The sequence below is a fragment of the Danio aesculapii genome, chromosome 1 (genome assembly GCF_903798145.1).
Source record: "Danio aesculapii chromosome 1, fDanAes4.1, whole genome shotgun sequence".
Lineage (NCBI taxonomy): Eukaryota > Metazoa > Chordata > Actinopteri > Cypriniformes > Danionidae > Danio > Danio aesculapii.
The window spans coordinates 2786860-2805522 of NC_079435.1; the positions used below are offsets into that span (position 1 = coordinate 2786860).

At 38.7% G+C, this 18663-nt stretch overlaps 1 protein-coding gene across 1 annotated transcript in view; it reads right to left on the reverse strand.

The window, feature by feature from the left end:
- The window catches only part of mycbpap (mycbp associated protein), a 41947-nt gene extending 23757 nt beyond the window's left edge, over positions 1-18190 (reverse strand). The window contains exons 1-6 of the mRNA XM_056455241.1: positions 18031-18190; positions 17746-17852; positions 17490-17661; positions 14022-14137; positions 11229-11379; positions 8837-8940 (exon numbers count right to left, since the gene is read on the reverse strand). Of these exons, the coding sequence (XP_056311216.1) occupies positions 8837-8940; positions 11229-11379; positions 14022-14137; positions 17490-17661; positions 17746-17852; positions 18031-18151 (771 nt within the window). The 5' untranslated portion in view covers positions 18152-18190. The remainder of the gene's footprint in view (positions 1-8836; positions 8941-11228; positions 11380-14021; positions 14138-17489; positions 17662-17745; positions 17853-18030) is intronic.
- Between the last annotated feature and the right edge of the window lie 473 nt (positions 18191-18663).

Consider the following 18663-nt stretch of genomic DNA (forward strand, 5'->3'; position numbering starts at 1 on the left):
AAAACTGCATCTATCTGCACTTTGACCATTTACATTCACAAACAGCTAAATAACACACACCGCATGAAAGATAATATTTGAGCGAGCATAATAGGGGCACTCAGTGACTCCGGCTGAGATGCTTCTTCAGAGAAAAACACCTCTGCCATTTCATACATTTCCTGAAAAAGATTCATTATAAAAACTCAGGGGTCTCGATGTGAACTCTTATATTGAGGCAGCCAGTGATTCATTTGCTCTGTTTTAGTTTCTCCCAGAAGAAACATCTGAAACAAATTATTCTGGAGATGTCTGAAAGAGCAGCGTGGAGTGGAGTGAGGAGATGATAAACTCTCCTGCTGAATGCCAGTGTGTTTGTGACTGTCTGAGAGGCTTCATTTAAGACAGCAGATCTGCAGATGAGCTGTGATTGATTCAGAGATGATGGAAAAGTACAGTGAGTCCAAAGAGAACAAACAGAGAGAAACACACACACACACACTCAAACACACACACACAGCTTGGCACAGAATCAGCTAACCAGCTAAAAGAAGCAGAAAGAGCAGCATATCAATAAAAAGACAATCTAAAATGTATTATTTATAATATACTGTCTCCCTAATTAAGTAACATCTAATAATGTAACTTGCCTTTTTAACATAATAAGCTAGTTAAGCCTTTAAATTACACCTTGAGCTAAATACTAGTGTTTTCTTGCAAAAGAAGCAGAAAATTATTATGTACTGTCATCATGGCAGAGAAAATAAAATAGTTATTAAAATCATAGAGCGTCTACAGTAAACAGACATTGATTGTTATTCTTCAATGTGATCTATGCCTATTTTAATATGCAGAATATAATGTCTGTATTGTTTTATATAAATATATTCATTTCATTTCTTATTGTTTGAACAGAATACTTATTGCTTAGATTATGCAGATTACAATAATGCAGATTGTTTGTAAATATACATTTAATTGCTAAATATACATAAATATATACATTTTGTGAATTTATGTATATCCTCTCTCTCTTTCTCTATTAATTTTATCCCCCAATTTCTGTTTAACGGAGAGCAGATTTCTTCAACACATTTCTAAACATAATAGTTTTAATAACTCATTTCTAAAAACTGATTTATCTTATCTTTGTCATGATGACAGTAAATAATATTGGACTAGATATTCTTCAAGACACTTCTATACAGCTTAAAGTGATTATATAAGTTATTATATAATGATAGTTTGTTCTGTAGACTATCGAAAAACTGTAGACTAAAAAATAGCTTAAAGGGGCTAATAATATTGACCTTAAAATAGGGATAAAAAACTTAAAAACTGCTTTTATTGTAGCAGAAATAAACAAATAAAACTTGCTCCAAAAGAAAAAATATTATCAGACATACTGTGAAAATTTCCTTGCTCTGTTAAACATCATTTGAGAAATATTTAAAAAAAGGAAAAACAATTCAAAGGGGGGCTAATACTTCTGACTTCTGTTTTCTCTCTCTCTCTCTCTCTCTCTATATATATATATAAATAATTTACATGCAAAGTGCATGTGCTTTACATAAACAGGAATAAAAGAAACAGGTATAGGAAAATAAAAACAACAGAATAAAAATATTAAAAACAGATTAAAATGTGTTAAAAATTGGGAATGAAAAAAAAGAAAGAACAATAGTGCGATCTGTGGGACTTAGAGCACAGAGTTCAGATGCAAAAATCTGTAAATGCCATCTGAAACTTTCTCCTAAAATGAGTATTTTTCTCAGCCTCCTACGTTTATGTTCAAGTATTTCACTTGAAAGGCAATAAAAAGAACTTATTTGTCATTATAAAAGTAAAATTGCTGAGCCTACACACAAGAGTCTGAGAAAAATGATAATTTTAGAAGAAAATATCAAACGCCATTTAGATATATATACAGCCACACCACTTCATTCCTTAAAAACAAAATAATAAATAAAATATTAACAACACTGGCTGCTAGTTGTGTAAACTCAGCCTTAATATTCCAGTTTTTTCCAACTGCTTACACACAAAATCATTTCATGTTACACAATTTCTGAAACCTCTCACTCAGAATGCAAAACTGCACTGCAGATCTCCAAAACCAGAAGTTATTTCAACTGAGCCTTCAACTCCGTTTTCAATCGCATTTTTTATAAACATTCACTAATTCATTCATTTTCCTTCACCCTAGTCTCTATTAAAGAAATTACCACAGTGGAATGAACCACCAACTATTCCAACATGTTTTATCCACCCGCAACCCAGTACTGGGAAACACCCATACACACTCATTCTCTCACACACACACATACACTACATTCCCCTATAGCGCATGTGTTTGGACTGTGGAGGAAACCGGAGCACCCAGAGGGAACCCATGCCAACACGGGGAGAACATGCAAACTCCTCACAGAAATGCCAACTGACCCAGCTGGGACTCGAACCAGCAACCTTCTTGGTGTGCGGTAACAGTGCTAACAATTGAGCCACCGTGATACCTTTTTTTTTTTTTCTTTTAAAACACTACACACAATAAACTAACAGGAAGTCACTTGCTCTCCTTTTGCAAACACAACCAATCAAATTAGTGCAAACATTATTTCCTTAACTGATCACTAACCAATCACTACTTTACTAGAACTAGTTTGACCAATTACCAATTAGCCAAGAGGAAATTGTGGTGAAATCTTACTAGTCTCATTTAAACGAGACCAACTCGATCTTAAATACGACTGACTTTAAAAGGTCCCAGCCAGTCTTAATGAATAACCTGCATGACAATCAGTTTAGAGCAGTGTAAACAGTTTACACAACCGTCCCCATATTTCTGAAACTCTTGCAGCACTCTCAGTCTCACCGCAGATCCTCATTGTTTAATAATTGTACGTTTAATAAACCGATGAACATGTTCTGTCCCTGTTCCCTCCAAACGATAACAGCGAAGCCTTCTGGGATTACCATGGCATGATGAACAGCCTAATTTCTCTCGTTCTCTTTTTAATAAGGAGCTGAAGAAGCTGATAATGCTGGTAATCAGAGCAGGAGATGCAGGTTTGGTCTCTGCGGGGCTGATGGGAACATGTGTGCTGCTGAATAATAAACACAATCGCACACTATCAACGTCTGGAGCCTCCGCAGACCCGCATTACGACCTGCAGGACAGATTACGGCTCTCGAAATGAGCGGAAAACAGGACATTAACACCTCCAGGAGAGCCCCAGGCTGTGTTTATGCCAATCTGCTGCACGTGATGAACAGATTTTCAGTCTTTCTGCTTGTTTGTCGGGCTGTTATCTCCGGCACATGCTGTAAATGCACTGTAAAAATAGTTTTGAGAGCGCTAATGAACGTCCTTCAGTCTGGCGCTCGCATCTGAGTTTTTTCAGCTCTCGATTTGTGCAATGAAGGGTTTAAAACATGTGATGTCCACCTCTACACAATGATCTGTGACGAACGCCACTCACAATTCAGCTCATCATTAGCTCATAGCGGATGTTTGCTATTAAATGACCTTTAAAAGTTGGATTTTAAAAACTTTCCTTGCTTGTTAAGGCTGATATGGTTAAATCAATATACTATGTCATTAATAAGTAACTAATGAAAAAATGAAACTAATAATGAATTATTAGAAGATAATGCACACTATAAGTGGTGATTATTTTGAATGGATCATGATTACAGTTCATAATTAAACTTACAATCAAAAGTCAGAATTTAAAATGGTTTTAAAAGAGCTTTTCTGCTAATTAAGGCTTGCTAAATATAAAGTCATAGTTGAAATCTACACTCACCGGCCACTTTATTAGGTACACCTGTCCAACTGCTTGTTGTTTCCAATGCATCTAGGCATGTAGACATGGTCAAGACGATCTGCTGCAGTTCAAAGCGAGCATCAGAATGGGGAAGAAAGGGGATTTAAGTGACTGAACGTGGCATGGTTGCTGGTGCCAGACGGGCTGCTCTGAGTATTTCAGAAACTGCTGATCTACTGGGATTTTCACGCACAACCATCTCTAGGGTTTACAGAGAATGGTCTGACAAAGAGGAAATATCCAGTGAGCGGCAGTTCTGTGAGCGCAAATGCCTTGTTGATGCCAGAGGTCAGAGGAGAATGGCCAGACTGGTTCCAGCCGATAGAAAGGCAACAGTAACTCAAATAAGCACTCGTTACAACCGAGGTCTGCAGAAGAGCATCTCTGAACACACAACACATCCAAACTTGAGGCAGGTGGGCTACAGCAGCAGAAGACCACACCGGGTGCCGCTCCTGTCAGCTAACAACAGGAAACTGAGGCTACAATTCACACAGGCTCACCAAAACTGGACAATAGAAGATTGGAGAAACGTTGCCTGGTCTGATGAGTCTCCATTCCTGCTGCCACATTCGGATGGTCGGCTCAGAATTTGGCGTCAACATCATGAAAGTATGGATCCATCCTGCCTTGTATCAACGGTTCAGGCTGCTGGTGGTGGTGTAATGGTGTGGTGGATATTATCCTGGCACACTTTGAGCTCATTAGTACCTGAGTATTGTTGCTGACCATGTCCATCCCTTTATGACAACAATGTCTCCATCTTCTGATGGCTAGGATAATGCCATGTCATAAAGCGAGAATCAGCTCAGACTGGTTTCCTGAACATGACAATGAGTTCACTGTACTCAAATGGCCTCCACAGTCACCAGAACTCAATCCAATAGAGCACCTTTGGCATGTGGTGGAACGGGAGATTGGCATCATGGATGTGCAGCAACTGTGTGATGCTATCATGTCAATACGGAGCAAAATCTCTGAGGAACATTTCCAGTATCATGTTGAATCTGTCACGGAGGATTAAGGCAGTTCTGAAGGCAAAAGTGGGTGCAACCTGGTACTAGTGCAGTGTACCTAATAAAGTGGCCGATGGGTATATATATTATGTTTGGCATAATTCCATTATCTTCTAATAATTCAAGAAGCTGACACAGCTAAAGCAATATATTATGTAATTAATAACTGATGTCATGCCGCAGAGTTATCAGAAGATGATGCACACCATAAGTGGTGATTATTTGCTAATAATCCAATAGTTCATCATCTATAATTGTGCTTATACTATTGTTATCACACCTAAAGAAAACATTCAAAATACATTTTATTTATTATAATTCAGTTATTCGCCCCCCCTTGAATATTTTTTTCTTTCTTAAATATTTCCCAAATGATGTTTAGCAGAGCAAGGAAATTTTCTCAGTATGTCTGATAATATTTTTTCTTCTGGAGAAAGTCTGATTTGTTTTAGTTCGGCTAGAATAAAAGCAATTTTTAATTTTTTAAACACCATTTTAAGGTCAATATTATTAGCCCCTTTAAGCTGTATTTGTTTGGATAGTCTACAGAACAAACCATCATTATATAATAACTTGCCTAATTACCCTAACCTGCCTAGTTAACCTAATTAACCCAGTTAAGCCTTTAAATGTCACTTTAAGCTGTATAGAAGTGTCTTGAATATCTAGTCTAATATTATTTACTGTCATCATGACAAAGATCAAATAAATCAGTTATTAGAGATGAGTTATTAAAACTATTATGATTAGAAATGTGTTGAAGAAATCTGCTCTCTGTTAAACAGAAATTGGGGGATAAAATAAACAGGGGGGCTAATAATTCAGACTTCAACTGTATATTGAAAAACTATTTATTTCTGTGAGTAACTCTGCATTTTCATCATTAAGCTGCGGTCACACTTGACTTTTCCTCCCATAGACTTCCATTCATGCGCACGCGAATGTGTCAGACCGGAAACGCGGGGTCATGCGTCAAGTTTCGCAGGTTGCTGCAGTGCAAAGTTCAAGCTTGGTGAACTCTAACCTGCGAAATCGCATCACTTGACTGCGTGAGACCAATCGAGGATCAAAACAGGACCTCTCTGGACAGAAATTTAAAACATGGAGCAATCGCTGGCTTTATTAATGTCTAATCATCTTGTTTAAGCCCCTGCCCCTTTTCGCAGCGCCGCAAGACAGAATTTCGCACACACAAAGCCCAGTGTGACCGCAGCTTTACTCCAGACTTTAGTGTCACATGATCCTTCAGAGGTCAGTATAATTAACTGATAAGATGATCAATAATGAAAACAGATATTTTTGTTGGAAACATCAGGATTGTTTGATGAAAAGAAAGAAATTAGAGAGAAAACTTTCATTATAGAAGCAGAAATCTAACACTTTTTAGCACTTTTTGTCCATTAGTGTCACTTTTTGATTAATTTAACGCCACCTTACTAAATAAAAGTAGCAAACGCAGGCCCTGACATGACTGTTTTAACATCCTGATTGATTTTCATTCATTATGTTTCACATTCATGCATTTGGCAGATGCTTTTACACCACACAAAGTGTTCAAGGTTAGATTTTCATGCGTTCTCTTGGCATTAAGAGTGTTTTCCTCTGCAGTCTGATCTACAGGAATGCATTTCATCTCTATAAACCCAGAGAAACACCTACATGTACAAAACTTCAAGAGTTCTATTGTGATTAAAGGCACGGGACGCAGGTCAGGGTCTGCAGGCTGAGGCTTTAAAACAACTCTAACTTGAAGTGCTTGAACATGTGTGCATGTGCTTGTGTGTATGTGTGTGTGTATTTGTACAAGTGGGTGAGTGTATGCATGTTTGGTGTGTGTTTGTCCATGTGGGTGTGTGTGTATGCATGTTTGGTGTGTGTTTGTAGATGTGCTAGTGTGTGTGCATGTTTGTGTATGTGTTTGTGTGCTTGCCTTGTACACGTATACATGTGCTTGTGTGTGTGTTCGTGTGTGTGTATTTGTACATGTGGGTGTGTGTATGCATGTTTGGTGTGTGTTTGTACATGTGGGTGTGTGTATGCATGTTGGGTGTGTGTTTGTACATGTGGGTGTGTGTGTATGCATGTTTGGTGTGTGTTTGTCCATGTGGGTGTGTGTATGCATGTTGGGTGTGTGTTTGTACATGTGGGTGTGTGTGTATGCATGTTTGGTGTGTGTTTGTCCATGTGGGTGTGTGTGTGTATGCATGTTTGGTGTGTGTTTGTACATGTGGGTGTGTGTGTATGCATGTTGGGTGTGTGTTTGTACATGTGGGTGTGTGTATGCATGTTTGGTGTGTGTTTGTCCATGTGGGTGTGTGTGTATGCATGTTTGGTGTGTGTTTGTACATGTAGGTGTGTGTATGCATGTTTGGTGTGTGTTTGTAGATGTGCTAGTGTGTGTGCATGTTTGAGTATGTGTTTGTGTGCTTGCCTTGTACACGTGTACATGTGCTTGTGTGTGTGTGTGTGTGTGTGTGTGTGTGTGTGTGTGTGTGTGTGTGTGTATTTGTACAAGTGGGTGTGTGTATGCATGTTTGGTGTGTGTTTGTACATGTGGGTGTGTGTATGCATGTTTGGTGTGTGTTTGTACATGTGGGTGTGTGTATGCATGTTTGGTGTGTGTTTGTAGATGTGCTAGTGTGTGTGCATGTTTGAGTATGTGTTTGTGTGCTTGCCTTGTACACGTGTACATGTGCTTGTGTGTGTGTGTGTGTGTGTATTTGTACAAGTGGGTGTGTGTATGCATGTTTGGTGTGTGTTTGTACATGTGGGTGTGTGTATGCATGTTTGGTGTGTGTTTGTAGATGTGCTTGTGTGTATGCATGTTTGTGTATGTGTGTGTGTGTGTGTTTTGTGTGTGTTTGTACATGTGTGCATGAGCTTGTGTGTATGCATGTTTGTGTGTGTGTGTACATGTGCTTGTGTGTGTGTTTGTACATGTGTGCATGAGGTTGTGTGTATGCATGTTTGTGTGTGTGTGTGTGTTTGTACATGTGCTTGTGTGAATGCATGTTTGTGTATGTGTGTGCGTTTGTATACATGCTTGTGTGTGTGCATGTTTGTGTATTTGTTTTTGTGTAAGAGCCTGCATCTGCCCTTGTGTGTGTATGCATGTTTCTGTGTGTTTGTACATGTGCTTATGTGTATATGTGTGCGTTTGTGTGTTTGCAATTTTGTGTGTGTGCGTGTTTGTGTGCTTGTACATGTGTGCATGTGCATACATGTTTGTATGTGTGTGTGTGTTTGTGTGTGAGCCTGCATGTGCGCTTGTGTGTGTGTTTGCATGTTTGTGTGTGTGTATGCATGTTTGTGCATGTGTGTGTGTTGGTGTGTGAGCCTGCATGTGCAATTGTGTGTGTGTGTTTGCATGTTTGTGTGTGTGTTTGCATGTTTGTGCATGTGTGTGTGTTGGTGCGTGAGCCTGCATGTGCAATTGTGTGTGTGTGTGTGTGTGTGTTTGCGTGTTTGTGTGTGTGTGTGTGTTTGTATGTGTGTATGCATGTTTGTGCATGTGTGTGTGTGTGTGTGTGAGCCTGCATGTGCAATTGTGTGTGTGTGTTTGCATGTTTGTGTGTGTATGTGTGCTTATGCATGTGTTATTGCGTGTGTGTTTGCATGTTTGTGTGTGTGTATGCATGTTTGTGCATGTGTGTGTGTGTGAGCCTGCATGTGCAATTGTGTGTGTGTGTGTGTGTGTGTGTGTGTGTGTGTGTGTGTGTGTTTGCATGTTTGTGTGTGTATGTGTTCTTATGCATGTGTTAATGAATGTGTGTGTTTGTACTTGTGCTTGTGTGTATGCATATTTGTGAATGCTTGTATTTGTGTGTGAGCCTGCAGCTGCACTTGTGTGTTTGCTTGCATGTTTGTGTGCTTGTATATATGTGCATGTGCCTATACATGTGCTTGTATATGTATGCATGTTTGTGTATGTTTGTATGTGAGCCTGCATGTGTGCTCGTGTGTGTGTGTGTGTACATGTTTGTGTGCTTGTATATGTATATGTGTGTGTCTTACAGGTGGACTGAAGTCTCTCAGCATGCCCTTGAGTTCTCTGCGCCGCTGCTGCAGATACACACTCTGCTGCCAAACACTGTTCACTGCGTCACCTTGAACATCACCTGCACACACACACACACCATCAGTTATAATCACCACACAAACACATTACACAAATGACACCTGTGCTCTGTGCATGATGTTTATGCAAGACGAGCGGTGATTGTGTTGAAGAAAGCAGGATAGCAGACAAATGATTCGCTTCGCTTTGACTGAATCAGTGGACGAATGATCTTCTGATTGAGTCTAATATAAACCCAGAGCTTCCTCCATCTTCGCTTGTCATGATGAACAGACGTTGCTATAGAGACTGAACATGTGGAATGGATTATAAGCTGCATTATTATAATGTTTACAAAATGCACCGAACAAACTCGTCTGTGAGAAACTGGTCGTTTGCAATCTGTGGTTATAGTTATGTAATCGTAAGATCTTGAGAAATGAAGCATGTGGTTCTGTCACATGCTGACTTTGCTGTAAAGCATACTAAACTTTATATGCCACGTGAAATGAAAGTTAGGAAAACCTTTGCAAGTTTATGTATGTGTCTTTTGTTGACATCCGATTCGACACATCAAGCTTTCACGGCTTTGAAAGTGCGAACATGGAGGCAATTCAGTGCAGAATCTGATATTTAAATGAACAAACATAAAATTATAATATATAGTATGCAGTGTGGTATGTAGTATGTGTGGTATTATGTAGTATGTACATTGTAGTTTATAGTATCTAATGTAGAATGCAGTGATATTTGTGTTGTGTATTGTGTAGACTCTAGTGTGTAGAATGCAAGGTGTAGAATGTAGTGTGTATTTTTTGAGTGTAGTATGCAGTGTGTGGTATGCAGTATGTATTGTGTAGAGTGTAGAATACAGTGTAGTGTGTAGTGTATAGTATGCAGTATGTATTGTGTAGAATACAGTGTAGTGTATAGTATGCAGTATGTATTGTGTAGAATACAGTGTAGTGTATAGTATGCAGTATGTATTGTGTAGAATACAGTGTAGTGTATAGTATGCAGTATGTATTGTGTAGAATACAGTGTAGTGTATAGTATGCAGTATGTATTGTGTAGAATACAGTGTAGTGTATAGTATGCAGTATGTATTGGGTAGAATACAGTGTATAGTATGCAGTATGTATTGTGTAGAATACCGTGTATAGTATGCAGTATGTATTGTGTAGAATACAGTGTAGTGTATAGTATGCAGTATGTATTGTGTAGAATACAGTGTAGTGTATAGTATGCAGTATGTATTGTGTAGAATACAGTGTAGTGTATAGTATGCAGTATGTATTGTGTAGAATACAGTGTAGTGTATAGTATGCAGTATGTATTGTGTAGAATACAGTGTAGTGTATAGTATGCAGTATGTATTGTGTAGAATACAGTGTAGTGTATAGTATGCAGTATGTATTGTGTAGAATACAGTGTAGTGTATAGTATGCAGTATGTATTGTGTAGAATACAGTGTAGTGTATAGTATGCAGTATGTATTGTGTAGAATACAGTGTAGTGTATAGTATGCAGTATGTATTGTGTAGAATACAGTGTATAGTATGCAGTATGTATTGTGTAGAATACAGTGTAGTGTATAGTATGCAGTATGTATTGTGTAGAATACAGTGTAGTGTATAGTATGCAGTATGTATTGTTTAGAGTGTAGAATACAGTGTAGTGTATAGCATGCAGTATGTATTGTGTAGAATACAGTGTAGTGTATAGTGTATAGTATGCAGTATGTATTGTGTAGAATACAGTGTAGTGTATAGTGTATAGTATGCAGTATGTATTGTGTAGAATACAGTGTAGTGTATAGTATGCAGTATGTATTGTGTAGAATACAGTGTAGTGTATAGTATGCAGTATGTATTGTGTAGAATACAGTGTAGTGTATAGTGTATAGTATGCAGTATGTATTGTTTAGAGTGTAGAATACAGTGTAGTGTGTAGTGTATAGTATGCAGTATGTATTGTGTAGAATACAGTGTAGTGTATAGTATGCAGTATGTATTGGGTAGAATACAGTGTAGTGTATAGTATGCAGTATGTATTGTGTAGAATACAGTGTAGTGTATAGCATGCAGTATGTATTGTTTAGAGTGTAGAATACAGTGTAGTGTATAGCATGCAGTATGTATTGTTTAGAGTGTAGAATACAGTGTAGTGTATAGCATGCAGTATGTATTGTTTAGAGTGTAGAATACAGTGTAGTGTGTAGTGTATAGTATGCAGTCTGTATTGTGTAGAGCGTAGAATGCAGGGTGTAGAATGTAGTGTGTATTGTTTGGAGTGTAGTATGCAGTGTTGAGTATGCAACATGTACTCTACACGCAGTATGCAGTGTACCTGTCTCCAGGCGTGTGCTGATTGGCTGAGCGATGCGTGTGAGTTCAGCAGGGTTTCCTCTCTCTGTCTGTGTGAGTGTGGCTGTTATTCCACTCATCTCGTCTCCATAATGCTGCGGGACACTCCAGAACTCACTGCCCACACGTCGACCCTACAAACACACCAGCAAACAGCACTCAGCAGTGTGTGTGACAGACAGAAACCCTGCCTTTAGCTTCATGTGCTTACATCACAGCTAAAGAAGTCTTATTTTTATATGAATATAGTATTGCCTGTCATAAAAGACGTAACGTTCCCTTCCCCTTCAAAATGACTTGTCTTCACTTCTGGTCACACGGAATGCCTTTAGGGTGGGGCTATCAGTACTTTAGGGTGGGGCTACGAGTCAATTAGTGCAGGGCGGTGCTAACATTGCTTTGGGATGGGGGGGGGGTTGGGGGGGTGGTTATCAGTCATTTAGGGCGGGGTTATAAGGGCTTCAGGGCAGGGCTATCAGTCCATTACAGCAGGGCTATCAGTCCTTTAGGGCAAGGCTATCAGTGCTTTAGAGTGAGGTTTTCAGTGTTTTAGGGCGGGGCTATCAATAATTTAGGTTAGGGTTATCAGGGCTTTAGAGTTGTACTATCATTGCTTTAGGGCGGGGCTATCAATAATTTAGGATGGGTTATCTGGGCTTTAGAGTTGTACTATCATTGCTTTAGGGCGGGGCTATCAATCATTTAGGACGGGTTTATAAGGGTCTTAGGGTAGGGCTATCAGTCTCTTAAGGTGGGGCTATCAGTCCTTTAGGGCAGGGCTATCAGTGCTTTAGGGCGGGGCTATCAATAATTTAGGACGGGGATATCTGGGCTTTAGGGTGGTACTATTATTGCTTTAGGGTAAGGCTATCAGGCATTTAGGGTGGGGTTTTAAGGGCTTTAGGGCAGGGCTATCAGTCTATTAGGGCGGGGCTATCAGTCCTATAGGGCAGGGCTATCAGGGCTTTATGGTGGGGCTATCAATAATTTAGGACGGGGTTATCTGGGCTTTAGAGTGTTACAATCATTGCTTTAGGGCTGAGCTATCAGTCATTTAGGACGAGGTTATAAGGGCCTTAGGGCAGGGCTATCAGTCTATTAGGGTAAGGCTATCAGTCCTATAGTGCAGGGCTATCAGTGCTTTAGGGCGGGGCTATCAATAATTTAGGACAGGGTTATCAGGGCTTTAGAGTGGTAAAATCATTGCTTTAGGGCGGGGCTATCAGTCATTTAGGACGGGTTTATAAGGGTCTTAGGGCAGGGCTATCAGTCTATTAAGGTGGGGCTATCAGTCCTTTAGGGCAGGGCTATCAGTGCTTTAGGGCTGGGCTATCAATAATTTAGGACGGGGTTATCTGGGCTTTAGGGTGGTACTATCATTGCTTTAGGGTAAGGCTATCAGGCATTTAGGGTCGGGTTTTAAGGGCTTTAGGGCAGGGCTATCAGTCTATTAGGGCGGGCTATCAGTCCTATAGGGCGGGGCTATCAGGGCTTTATGGTGGGGCTATCAATAATTTAGGACGGGGTTATCTGGGCTTTAGAGTGGTACTATCATTGCTTTAGGGCGGGGCTATCAGTCATTTAGGACGAGGTTATAAGGGCCTTAGGGCAGGGCTATCAGTCTATTAGGGTAAGGCTATCAGTCCTATAGGGCAGGGCTATCAGGGCTTTAGGGCGTGGCTATCAATAATTTAGGATTGGTTATCTGGGCTTTAGAGTTGTACTATCATTGCTTTAGGGCGGGGCTATCAGTCATTTAGGATGGGTTTATAAGGGTCTTAGGGCAGGGTTATCAGTCTATTAAGGTGGGGCTATCAGTCCTTTAGAGCAGGGCTATCAGTGCTTTAGGGCGGGGCTATCAATAATTTAGGACGGGGTTATCTGGGCTTTAGGGTGGTACTATCATTGCTTTAGGGTAAGGGTATCAGTCATTTAGGGCAGGGTTATAAGGGCTTTAGGGCAGGGCTATCAGTCTATTAGGGCGGGACTATCAGTCCTATAGGGCGGGGCTATCAGGGCATTATGGTGATGTGATTCATAATTTAGGATGGGTTATCAGGGCTTTAGAGTGGTACTATCATTGCTTTAGGGCGGAGCTATCAGTCATTTAGGACGAGGTTATAAGAGCTTTAGGGTGGTACTATCATTGCTTTAGGGCGGGGCTTTTAGTCATTTAGAGCAGGGTTATATGGGCTTTAGGGCAGGGCTATCATTAATTTAGGGTAGGGTTATCAGGGCTTCAGAGCGGGGTTTTTTAACCAGGAGTGAATTTTCTGCTGGTTTTGATCTGTTATGGATCAATAAATATGACATTAGGAGCACCAGTAGGTGGCAACAAGTGTCAGCTTTAATGAGTGATTCATCAATCATTCAACTGAATCTTTCAAAATGCTTGATTCTTTCGAAAAGCAGGTGTTTTTAAGAATGATTCATTGAATCACTGACTCAACAGATTCATTCTTGAATAAACATAACATCTAATCAATTAAAAATAACATCTAATCAATCACCATATTTTCTGACCAATCAAATGCTCTCTAGTATATACCATGCCCCGCCCCTTTCTTCTCATTTGCTTTTTTTATTTGATGCGCCTGAGCTCAACCACTCTCACTGGCAGAGCTGTGATAAAAACAACACGCTATTGGCTGTATTTTATAAAGGGGAAGGGCCTACTATATGTCCCGCCCTGTCTTCATGTTTCAAAGCCCTTCACAGGATCCTTAACACATATTTCTGAGATTCAGGCACAGTATGCATTGACTGCTGGACTGACATGCTCAGTGTAAACAGCAGCCAGTCCTCGATCAATCAGAGTCCTCTGCTCCTGAACACCTCTGAATCTGCTGGAGCGGTTCATTAATAAAGAGCCCGCCGGCTTGTGCAGGAACCCTGAAACACAAACACACACAAACACCCCATTACAGCACATCATCCAGTTACAAAACACACAGTCTGAAGAGGCTGAGTGTGTGTTTTATGTAATGATAATAGGCCAAACACACACACAGATAAAGGCTGGCTATAGGAAAGGGCCTTTAATGCAGTTTGAAGTGGGCTGAAGTCTTTACTGACTCATTTTAGCACAGATTCTCCATATATGGAGCCTGAATGAAGACCCCACAGCTTTATTCTGATGTTAGGATGAACATCTGACTCTAAATGCAGCATTTCAGGAGTTTATACGAGAGGGATGAACACTAAATATGAAAATTTAACTCCTATTTAAATAGATTGTTCAACACGTTTATAATAGTACTGTCAAAAGATGAATCACATCCTAAATAAAATCTTGTATTTATTTAGGCGCAATATTTATACACAGTGAGTACACACTGACATCATTTTGGATGTGGTTAATTACGATTACTCTTTCTTAATTTTTGATAATAGGCGACACAGTGGCGCAGTAGGTAGTGTTGTTGCCTCACAGCAAGAAGGTCGCTGGTTCGAGCCTCGGCTGGGTCAGTTGGCGCTTCAGTGTGGAGTTTGCATGTTCTCCCTACGTTCACGTTGGTTTCCTCCGGGTGCTCTGGTTTCCCCCACAGTCCAGAGACATGCGGTACAGGTGAATTGGGTAGGCTAAATTGTCCGTAGTGTATGTATGAGTGTGTGAATAAGTGTGTATGTGTTTCCCAGCGATGGGTTGCAGCTGGAAGGGCATCCACTGCATAAAACAAATGCTGGATAAGTTGGCGGTTCATTCCGCTGTGGCGACCCCAGATTAATAAAGGGACTAAGCCGACAAGAAAATGAATGAATAAAAACAAATATAATTGGAAATACTGTGAAAATGTGAAATAAAATAAATATAATGTCTTGAAAAAAGGCTTTTCCTGCTAATTGACAATAAAAATTTAAAAAAATATTTGTATTATTAAGATGTAGTGTGTGTGTGTGTACATTATATATATATAAAGTACTAAATATTCTTATTTTAATTTTAGTAGAGATGTAATTAGAGTGTTATAAAATAAAACACATTTAAAACGTCCTAGTCATTTTCAAGTCTTTTACCCAATCTCAATTATATCAATATATATCCAATATAAATATTAATATTAATCAGACCCTCTAGTTTTTAGTGATTCCGCAATCGCTGAATCCAACGCAAAATCAACAACAATTTGCACATTTTTGCGATTCTGCTAAACTTTTAATTAAATGCTAAATAATCGTGAAAAATGTAAATAATCTCATCAAACATTCAATTCCAAACTATATAATCAAATGATATTTATTTCAGTGTGCAATGAATTGTTTTACAGAACCGCAAGCAGCTTACAATGATGGAGATTGGTTCAAGGATGACGGCCGCTGACCGAATTGAGAACATTATTTGTGCGTTACGTGTATGGCTGATATTATGATGATCATGAAATCGATAAATGATTTAGTTTAATTCTTTCCCTGCAGCTAATAAGAGAAAACGTTTCCCTGCGACAAGTTTTACGGCAGTCCGTGTTTAAGGTGTATTACAGTAGGGGAAGCCTTAAAGCTGCGGTCACACCGGGCTTTGAGCGTGCAAAATTCTGTCGTGCGGCGCTGCGAAAAGGGGCGGGATTAAACAAGATGATTAGACATTAAAAAAAGCGAGCGATTGCTCAATGTTTTAAATTTCTGTCCAGAGAGGTCGTGTTGTGATCCTCGATCGGTCTCACACAGTAAAGTGATGCAATTTCGCAGGTTAGAGTTCACCAAGCTTGAACTTTGCACTGCAGCAACATGCAAAACTTGACGCATGACCCTGCGTTTCCGGTCTGACGCATTCGCGTGCGTATGAATGGAAGTCTATGGGAAGAAAAGTCAAGTGTGACCGCAGCTTAACACGTTTGTGAGGTACATGTCAGAAGCTCCGGGGTGTGAAATCTGAGAAAGACAGAAAAAGTAAGTTTGTGCATAAAAGTAAGAGTTATACAATCTTCCTTTAGCTTAATCCTCACCGAGACCAAAATAAAGAAGCTTTATTTGTATGATTTGTGTCATCGTCATTGTGTCAGATTGCACACCTAATAGTAGGCTACCTAATATGCTAAACAAGATATATATATATTATATATATATATATATATATATATATATATATATATAATTTTTTTATTAATATATATATATATATATATATATATATATATATATATATATATATATATATATATATATATATATATATATATATAATTTTTTATTAATATATATATATATATATATATATATATATAATTTTTTTATTAATATATATATATATATATATATATATATATAATTTTTTTATTAATATATATATATATATATATATATATATATATATATATATATATATATATATATATATATAATTTTTTTATTAATATATATATATATATATATATATAATTTTTTATTAATATATATATATATATATATATAATTTTTTTATTAATATATATATATATATATATATATATATATATATATATATATATATATATATATATATATATATATATATATATATATATATATATATATATATATATATATATATATATATATAAAAAATTTTTTATTAATATATATATATAATTTTTTTATTAACATATATATATATATATATACACATTTTTAATAACAAAATTGTCCGCAAATTTCCGGGAATTACCACCATTAACTTTTAAAAGTCATTTTAAAAACTAGGGGGTCTGACTAATGTGATATTGTCAAGACAGCCGTATGTAGTCATTGGTTATATAATAAAAATAAATAGTGAAAAATGTTATCAAACAAAATCTTTATAATGTAATGTGCAGAAATATTTAACAACATAATATTTAATCATATATATTATTATTTAATTTTAACATAATTTCAGATAAATATCTGCAATGAACACAAAACTACTGTACATATAGATGCTTTTTGTTTTTCTTATTTTGCTCATTACAATAAAACATTAATTATGATCCTGATGAATTCTGACAGAAAGCAGGATTCAGTTTTGATATAATATAATCAAACTTATTGAACGCTAAAATTAAACACTATAAGGTATCAGTATCTTTCATGAATATGTCAATTTTGTTGTGGCTGGAAAGGCATCCGCTGCGTAAAACATGTGCTGGAATAGTTGGCGGTTCATTCCACTGTGGTGACCCCTAATTAATAAAGGGACTAAGCCGAAAAGAAAATGAATGAATATGTCAGTTTTGATATCCCTAATACACTTTTCTACGAAAGTCCTAAGAAATATAAGAGCTTTACTGACGTGCAATGAAGTCCTGCTGTCGCCGCCTGTCAGTCATGTGACGGAACCAGTGCTGGAGGGCGTGGCTCTGCCCCTTTCCTGAGTAATACTGAGCTTCAGGTTGATGGATGTCATTGTGAGTGTCCGCCACTAGAGGAGGCTGTTTCCCGCAGTCAGGAATGCGCTGAATTAGCTGAAGATCAGAAACACAGCTAATTAATATAGCATATCCATCACACTCATATGTGTGCTGAGTTTAAATGTCACAGAGTCTTACCTCCGTCTCTCCTCGCAGCTGCATCTCTGCCCTAAAATCCTCCAGGTTTCCCAGAATGCTGTGTGGCAGCAACATTCCCTGTGCGTCAAACCGCGGCCCGCCGGGACCTTCATACACACACACACACACACACACACACACACACACACACACACACACACACACACACACACACACACACACACACACACACAGTGGAGAAACTACTAAATGTGTTCAGGATTACAGCAAATTTACATTGGCTGAGTTTGATCGTAGTTTCTGACCCGAGGCCACGCCCACTACCTGTATATTCAAGAGTCTGTGGCGGAGCAACGTCATGTGGGAGGGGCCTCGCTACTGTGACCCTGACATTTCTGCAGACATCATCAGGTGGGCGTGTCTTACGGACGAGCACACGTGTCATAGCTTTGGGCTTCTGGGAGTCTGGAGGAGGTTTAGGAAGTCGCAGCTATGCAGAAACACAACAAGACATTATATTATATTGGATATTGGGCGGTGCGATGGCGCAGTGGGTATCGCTGTCGCCTCACAGCATGAAGGTCGCTGGTTTGAGCCCTGGCTGGGTCAATTGGTGTTTCTGTGTGGAGTTTGCATGTTCTCCCCGTGTTGCTGTGGGTTTCCTTCGGGTGCTCCGGTTTCCCCCACAGTCCAAACACATGCGGTATTGGGGAATTGGGAAAGCTAAATTGTCTGTAGTGTATGTGTGTGAATGAGAGTGCATGGGTGTTTCCCAGTGATGGGTTGCAGCTTGAAGGGCATTCGCTGCATAAAACATATACTGGATAAGTTGGCGGTTCATTCCGCTGTGGCAGATTAATAAAGGAACTAAGCCAAAAAGAAAATGACTGAATGAATGATCAGATATTAGACAAAATTGATGTTTTAGAAATCAAAAATTTGATCATATATAATGAA